Below are 9,171 nucleotides of genomic sequence, written 5' to 3' on the forward strand. Positions count from 1 at the left end.
CTGCAAATTTGCTAGGAATGGTACACACAGATGTATGTGGACCAATGTCTAAGCAAGCTATGGGTGGAATTTCATACTTCATTACTTTCATAGATGATAGATCTAGATTCGGATATGTGTTTGATGAAACACAAGTCTGAAGCCTTTGAAAAGTTCAAAGAGTATAAGTATGAAGTGGAGAAACAAACCAAACATAGTATTATAATTCTTCGATTAGATCGAGGTGGTGAATACTTGAATGGAGAGTTTCTGGATTATCTCAAAGTAAATGGTAGGTCTCCCAGTGGACGCCTCCAGATTGGTATCTGAAAGGAGAAATCGAACTTTGTTAGACATAGTTCGGTCCATAATGAGCTATGAAAATCTTCCAGTATTCCTATGGGGTTATGCATTGGAAACCTCAGCATATTTACTGAATAAGGTGCCTTCCAAATCTGTTCCTCAAACTCTGTATGAGATATGGAAAGAAAGGAAACTGAGTCTTAAACACGTTAAGATTTGGGGATGTCAAGCTTATGTCAAGTAAGTTGACCCAGATAAGCTGGAATATCGATCCGTAAAATGTAGTTTTGTGGGATATCCTAAAGAGACTTTAGGGTATTACTTTTACACCGATCATTGGGTGTTTGTCTCCAGACATGCTACCTTCTTGGAAAAGGAGTTTATCCTTGAAGGAAACAGTGGGAGCAAAATTGAACTTGATGAAGTTCAAGAAGCACAAACTGCTACGGATCAAGTGGAAACACCTGTTCTGACTGAACAACCTTCTGTGGAACAGCCCATTCGTAGGTCAGGGAGAGTGTCTCACCAACCTGAGAGGTAATATGGCCTTGTCATTGAGAATGACAATGAGTTGTCGATCATTGATGATGACGACCCTGTGACCTATAATGAGGCTATGAGTAGTGTTGACTCAGAGAAATGGCATAGTGCCATGAAATCCAGAATGAAATCTATGTATACGGTATACAAAAGATAGATTATAGCAGATGGCCAGGTGGAGACCTATAAGGCCAGGCTTGTGGCAAAAAGATTCAAACAAAGGCAATGGATTGACTTTGATGAAACCTTTTACCTGTAGCCCTGTTAAAATCAGTTCGGATTTTGCTTGCGATTGCTACTTACTACGACTATGAAATCTGGCAAATGGCCAGATGGTTTTCTTTCCAAGGGAAATGAAAACCTAGTGTGTAAGCTGCTGCGAATCATATGTGGTTTAAAGCAAGCTTCTCAAAAGATGGAACATCCGTTTTGATAAGACAATCAAAGAGTTTGATTTTATCAAAAACGTAGATGAACCATGCGTCTACAAAAGGGTTAGTGGGAGCGCGGTAACATTTCTTGTATTGTATTGAAATAGAGTTGACACACATAACAACATAGCAGACCCACTCACAAAGCTACTTTATGAAAGTCACTTTGATCGTCATAAAGACAAGATGGGTATTAGATACCAGAGTGATTGGCTAGTACAAGTGGGAGATTGAAAGGAATATGTCCTAAGTCCAATCATGTATTAGGATTTAGGAATAACTTCCTGTGTAATCTGTTTTGATTTCATTGATATTAATAAAAGACTTGTTTTGTTTTTATTACGGGCTTTATCTATTTAAGTGTTTAAATAAGATATACCATAGTTTAGAGTAAAGCTTTTATGGATTATGATGAGATCATAATAGTGAGACCTAAAAGATGATAACTCTAAACTTAAATAGTTCCTGGTCATAGGATTACTAACTGGTAATTAATAATCCGCAAAGATCGGTACATACTATGCTTGCTTCATTATGAAGGATGTCTGTTCTCATAGACATTTGTGTGGTGACACTATAGCTAGTATGTAGGTGCTTATTATATAATAAGTTCACTGAACATGACTCGCCCAGCTGAACAACTGATGGAGTTTACTCACGTGTCAACAGTTGTTCACATAGTGATAGTTGTACAAGTATCCTTAGACTTGAGGTCATCATAGTCATCTTGTGTACACTGAACTATGCTTTGGTTTAGTTCTTAGTCTCCAGGGACAATTATTAGGGCTCTACTGGGTATAGGAATTTGTACACGAAGATAGTGTACGATCAATAAAGGATCTACCCCTTCCAGTGAAGGAAGCGAATGTTCAAGGCTGATCCACTTATGCTAGTTCAGGAATCTCTGGCCAGAGTGAATGAAATTAGAAAGGAGTTTCTAATTTGCATAGAACTAAGCATAGTAAATGGTAAGCAAATGATTAAATTAGATAGGCTTGACACGAGATCCATGCCTTGTATTTAATCGGGACATTGTAGGGTAGAAGGAGTTTATTGTATGGTAACTATTCACTGAATAGGTTCTTGGTATTTTAAGCAGTGAATTCGTATTATCCGGATAGTCGCGATATGCTGAGAAGTATCCCTCACGATGTAGAATAAATGTGATTAATTAATTAATCATATTTAATAAATTAGAGAATTTATATAAATAATGATAAAATAGTTTTATTATTATTTATTTCTACTACCGGCTTAATATTGAACCTACAGGGTCACACCATAAAAAGAGAATGATTTAATGGTGGAGGAATTAATTAATAATGGCTAATAATTATTTATTTATGAAATAAATAATTAATTGGTAAATTTAATAATTGATTAAATGAGATTTAATTGATTATAAATTAATTAAGAAAAGTTCTTAATACTATTAATTAAGGATTTAATTTTTTGGAAATTAAATCAAGAGAGAGAATTATTTCTAAAGTGTTTAGAAAAAGGATTAATAATTAAAAGGTGTTTTAATTATTAATGAGAATAATAAATGGGATAATAATAATAATATTTATGGGAAAATTTCAGCTGAAAATTTTGCCTATAAATATACTATTATAAACCCTATTTTTATTCTAACCCCAAAATTTTATAAAACCTAATTCTCTCGACCTCCTTCTCCTCCTTAACGTCGTTTTCTTGGTGGATACCGGTGGAGTGCTTCACGTTTGAGGAGCAGCTGCTAAAGATCTCCGATCGTTGCTTTTGGATCGCATATTAAAGGTTAGTAATCGATCCCTATATTTTTACCACAATTTATATGCTTTTATTTGGATTTTATATGTGTAAAAGTATTTTACCATGCCTCCGCTGCGATTAAAATCCAACAGTCTCCACAGCTTCAAGGCAAATACAATTGCAGCCAGTTCCAAGTCGTGAGTTGGGTACCTTTGCTCGTAAGGCTTAAGTTGTCTTGACGCGTATGCTATCACCTTCCCGTGTTGCATTAAAACACAGCCCAATCCTTTGTGTGACGCATCACTGAATATCACAAAATCTCCTTTATCATCTGGAAGAGCTAAAACTGGAGCAGTAACCAACTTTTGCTTTAATTCTTGAAAACTCCTTTCGCATTTCTCCGTCCATTCAAACTTCTCATTCTTTCGGGTCAATTTTGTCAATGGTACCGCAATCTTAGAAAAGTCCTTCACAAATCTTTGATAGTATCCGGCCAATCCCATGAAACTTCTAACTTCAGTTGGGATCTTCGGCCTCTCCCACTTTATTACAGCTTCTATATTTGATGGATCAACTCGAATCCCTTCCCTACTGACAATGTGTCCTAGAAAATGAACTTCTCGCAACCAAAATTCACACTTCAAAAATTTTGCATATAACTTCTCCTTTCTTAAAGTCTCCAAAGCTATTCTCAGATGTTCAACATGTTCTTCCTCGGTCTTTGAGTATATTAAAATGTCGTCGATAAACACAATGAAAAATTTATCCAAGTACTCCTTGAATACTCGATTCATCAAATCCATAAAGGCGGCTGGCGCATTTGTCAATCCGAATTCCATAACTAGAAACTCGTAATGTCCGTATCTGGTTCTGAAAGCAGTCTTTTGTATGTCTTCCGGCTTAATCTTCAGCTGATGATATCCCGATCGCAAGTCAATCTTTGAGAAATAAGTCGCTCCTTTAAGTTGGTCAAACAAGTCATCAATACGAGGTAACGGATACCTATTCTTAATGGTCAATTTGTTCAACTCTCTATAGTCAATGCACAATCTCATACTTCCGTCTTTCTTTTTCACAAACAAAACTGGAGCACCCTATGGAGATACACTCGGCCTTATAACTCCTTTATCCAATAGTTCTTGTAATTGCTTGGCCAATTCCTTCATTTCTGCTGGTGCCATACGATAAGGTGCCTTCGATACCGGTTCCACGTCGGGCGCTAAGTCGATAGAAAATTCGATTTGACGGTCAGGAGGCAATCCAGGAAGTTCGTCAGGAAATACATCGAGAAATTCGCTAACTATCGGAATACTTCCTATATTTGGTGTCTCCTTAGATCTATCAATTACGTGAGCTAAATACCCTTCACACCCTTGTCTTAACAGTCTTTTAGCTTGAATTATTGTCAAAAACGTCTTAACTTGCTTCTTCCCTTTAAACTCTACTTTCTTTCCTTGAGGGGAATTAAGAATCACTTTCTTCTTCTTACAATCTATCTGAGCACCATGCTCTGTTAACCAATCCATTCCTAATATAACGTCAAATTCTCCTAATTGGAAAGGTATAAGGGAAGCAGGGAAAATATAGCCTGAAATCTCTACTTTACTCTGAGGGCAATCATCTTTAACAGATACTCGTTCTTGATTAGCCAAAATGATAGATAAGGGTTCAACTAACAGTTCAATTTCACAATTCAACTTGCCAATAAAAGATTCAGATATGAAAGATCTAGTAGCTTCGGAATCAAATAGCACTTTAGCATTGATATTATTGACTGAAAGTGTACCTGCCACAACTTCAGAACTCTGAACAGCATCCTTGATGTTCATGTTGAATGTCCGGGCCTGAGCAGGATAGGAGGGAGGAAACATCGGAGTTACAGATTCAGATAGTTGATTTGAAAGAAGTTGAAGAATTGGAATAGAAGATGTCATTGCTTGATTGAAAGGAGCGGCCGTCAATTGCATCAACTTGTTGTTTCCAGGGGTCTTGCAATCCCTCGACATGTGACCAGTCTTTCCATATTTAAAGCATGTAACAAAAAGCTTCGGGTTCCGGCACTCATTCGCATAATGACCTTTCGTATTGCACTTGTAACAAACGATGTCAGCCTTATTACAGTTACATGTGTGTCTCTTGTTACAGAATTTACACTCTGAATTTGTTGCTTGCTGGAATCTTTGCCCTTGAATCATATTCCTCTGACTCTTACTATCACCTTTCTTAAAGCTTCGGGATCCTCCTTGGTTCTGGAATCCATACTTCTTGAAATTCTTTCCACTTTGGCTTCCTTGAGCCGATCCTTCTCCACTACTTCCAAACTTTCTTTTCTTACTCTCTTTCTCCTTCGAATTTTGGTCACTTTCTCCTTCAATAACCATTTCCTTTTGGACCACTTCAGCATATGTGGCCAATTCAAAAGTAGCCACTCTGCTTCGTAGCTAAGGCTTCGATCCTTGTTGAAATCTTTTCGCTCTCTTCTCATCCGTGTCCACGTAATCTCCAACAAACCTAGCCAATTCAGTGAATTTCTTCTCGTACTCTCCCACAATCATTCCTTCTTGCTTCAATTCAAAGAACTTCAATTCCATTTGAGTCTGCATATACCTCAGGAAATTCTTGTCTAGGAAAATCTTCTTGAATCTATCCCAAGAAATAACTTCTTCTTCTTCTAGAGCACGGGCTGACTCCCACCAATAGTTCGCTTCGCCTTTCAGAAAAGAAGACGCATAATCGACCTTTGTTTATTCCCTAACAACAGCTAGCGTGAAAGCTTTCTCCATCTCTTTAAGCCAAGATTGAGCTTCTACCGAGTCTTCAGTTCCACAAAACTCTGGTGGTGGCACAGCTTGGAACGATTTGAAAGTTGTAGGGGTTGGTGGTGGTAGAGGTGGTTGTTGAAGTTGTTGCTGAAGAAGTTGTTGTTGTTGAGCAAGGGTAACAGATTGTTGGTGAAGTATTCGCATAAGTTGAGCCAAGTTGGGTGGTGGATCTTCATGATCCCTGGTATTGGTGTTGCGGGCTCTATGAGGAGGCATGATTCTGAATATAGACAAGAAAGGTTTATTCACAGTTCAATATTTGCATAGACAAGTTATAGCAAGGGTAAATATTAAGCACTGAGATTTTATTCAAGAGACATCTTAGGAAAGGATTAGACATGATCAAGTTTGTAAGGAGGTCAACAGAATTTAATCAACAATTTTTATCTAAGCAAGTATATAACATGATAATGAGATGGCAATATCATAGAGATAATCAAAGTGCAAGTTTAACAGTAGTTCGAATGAAAGGTGTGAAATAGAGTACAAACAGGAAATAAAGTGCAAATAAAGTCTTCCCGAAACAATCCGGGTACAAGGTACAAATGGAAATCAAAGTACTAATCAACAACAATGCTAGAGATAGGTAGACTATATGATAGTCTAAGGGGATGGTGATGGGGGAACAGGGGCACGGAGACGGCTAATCATTCGGCGGAGCTCGTCAGCAATGACGGTAAGAGCAATCTGACTCTCTCTCTCACGGTGTGGAATCATCAATGCCAGTCGGTCCTCATCCATCTGGATGATCTCCTCAAGTCTGGCTATTAGTCGGGGTCATTTGGGCTCGTCATCAAAGCTCTCGCGATACAACTGGTCCACCCTACGCCGAAGATTCGCGTTTTCGCCTTCCAGTCGATCAACCATAATTATCATCTGCTCGTACAGTGAGAATGGCACAGTAGAAGGGAATCCGGGAGTCGATGAGGATAATGTTTGACAATCAGTTATATATATACGCGGTTATAAAGAAAAGGGTCAGAAAACCTAGAGATTCTAACGCCACAAAAACCCAAATGATCTAAGGTCATCCTATTCTCTAAATTCCTATCTTATATTCATTTATCCTATGTTGTTCAGTGACTCAAACCTGTGGCTCTGATACCAAAACTGAGACGGACCCACTAATACTAACTAGCAATAATAGTAATAGAGATAAACAAAGCAATAAAGGACTACAACTAGTTAATTATGATTACAGAACCATAAATCCAAGTCCCCGAATCCACAGGTAAGAGTTTGAACAACTTCTAAACAACTAATAATACCAAAGTCTAATATCCAAAGCCAAGTACATCTACCAATTTTAAATTCCCAAAAGTTCTCTAAACATTAGGGAACAACCAGTTCCCTACCTGCTCCAACATCTGACGGTAGGCATACCCTGAACCACCACAATTCTTACGCGTGGTCTGCTTGAAACGAGCATCTTCGGGCTTAACTGAAGGGATAACATCAATAACAATATTAATAAGCAAAATGCTCATCAAGTGAATAATAGGATACAACAGTTCATCATATGCTCAATAAAATAGTAACAGAAGGTAAATCAACAATATAAATTTTTCAAGTAAAGTTCAAGATTTTAACAAGTGAATGGAATTGAAATCACACAGCGCTATGAGCAATGAGGGGTGATCAACCCACATCAAAGCTCCGAACCACATAACAAGTGATTCACAACCATTCAGGATCCTCGGCATACATTGGCCATATAAAACCATCAGGCTCCCTGCTACTGAGGTTTTAAAACTTTAACAGTGACTGGCACCTCAGTCTTATCATATCATTCAATTCCTTTTTAATAACTCATTTCAATTTAAAAGGGGTTCTTGATCAAGGATAATATAACAAGGGGTTGGTAATGACAAAGTTCAAATGAGAGGATGATAATAGTGTTTAGGTTTCCAAAGGAAATGAATCTAATGTATGAGGGTTTTAGGTTCCACTGGATATATTAAGGAACTATTTGTAGGAGGTATTCGTAGAGATACGAGGTAATATGTGAGGAAAAAGGGGTCAATTCAAGTATGGAAGCGATTAACTAAGTTCAAGATCCAATTATTGAGTGATGTCAGGGACTAATCAATGTTATTAAATGATAGTCATACACTCACAGGGTGTTCAATCATAAGAAACAGAATTATAAAGATAAGCTGAGAGTTCACTTGCCTGAACTACGCTTATTGAGTACTTCAATGGAATCGTCTAAGGGCTCCTTTCCCGGCCTCCTACTTGAACCTATATAATAAATAGTATCCTCGTCACAACTTTTACTAACTACCCTTTTGCGTACACTATATATATACACACATATAAATATATATATATATACTTAATTATCAAATGGATGTGAAAAGTGCCTTCCTAAATGGTGAGCTAGAATAAGAATTGTATGTGCAACAGCCACTTGGCTTTGAAGATCTTGAATTTCCAAATATTATGTATAAACTACTTGTAACACCCCCAGATCTGGGGTTGGGGATCCAGGTCGTCACGGTCTTTCTTTCCACAATATCACTTCACTTAATTAATAATAATAACCTTATGCTGTGACCCCACACTAACACACACCACAACCCGTTATAGTCTCAGAGATGAAATTTAAATAAGTACAAGTCTTTGAATCCACAATTTAAAAGTTATTACAACCCAAAATGATTACTTGATAAATTTACAGTTAATTGCCATTATCTGCCACAAGTTATAATTATACATAATTTGATTCTCAAAAATAGAATGCCTGATCTACCAATAGATCTACCTCTGCAGCTATAGCAGCCACAACATCATCGGGAAGACGCGGGACGCTTCCCACGCGCTTGCGCTGGGTCTGCTGGAGTATGGCCATCTTTCCGAACTGTTGTTGTGTGATGAAGAAATAAAGCAAGAGTGAGCCTTACAGCTCGCAAGATAATATGTAGTGATAACAATAATATAAGTATCTAAATGGATACTTACTAGAATATTTTATCATGAGTAAGATAATTACTTACTAGATATAAGTAAAAACAAGGGATGAAGTTACCAAATACTTCACTATACTTATATCATTTATAAAGCTACTTGAACTACCACTGTTCAAAGTATAATGAGCTTTCAACAGTTCATCACATAGATGAGACTACAAGACAAGATTTGAATAGATTAAATCTTTAAAATATCATCAAAATAAAATAAAGTTACGAGATACTTCATTTGATGCAAACATCATTTTGAAAACTTGACCCTGCCAACACTCAACAATCGCCCAACCATAGCCTTTCTATCGAAATGCTCTGGGTAGTGTTGCAGAAATATCCAATTGGATGATGAACTCATTACGGGAGTTTGCCGCGCCAGGAAGACCACTTACGATGATC

General features: G+C 37.4%; 1 protein-coding gene across 1 annotated transcript; it reads right to left on the reverse strand.

Moving 5' to 3' along the window:
* Window positions 1–4,081: 4,081 nt before the first annotated feature.
* LOC141661108 (uncharacterized) lies at window positions 4,082–5,368 on the reverse strand. Its single transcript, XM_074468086.1, has one exon. The coding sequence runs from the start codon at window positions 5,366–5,368 to the stop codon at window positions 4,082–4,084; it is 1,287 nt and encodes a 428-aa protein (XP_074324187.1).
* Window positions 5,369–9,171: the final 3,803 nt, after the last annotated feature.

Source organism: Apium graveolens, chromosome 5 (genome assembly GCF_009905375.1).
Source record: "Apium graveolens cultivar Ventura chromosome 5, ASM990537v1, whole genome shotgun sequence".
Classification (NCBI taxonomy): Eukaryota; Viridiplantae; Streptophyta; class Magnoliopsida; order Apiales; family Apiaceae; genus Apium; species Apium graveolens.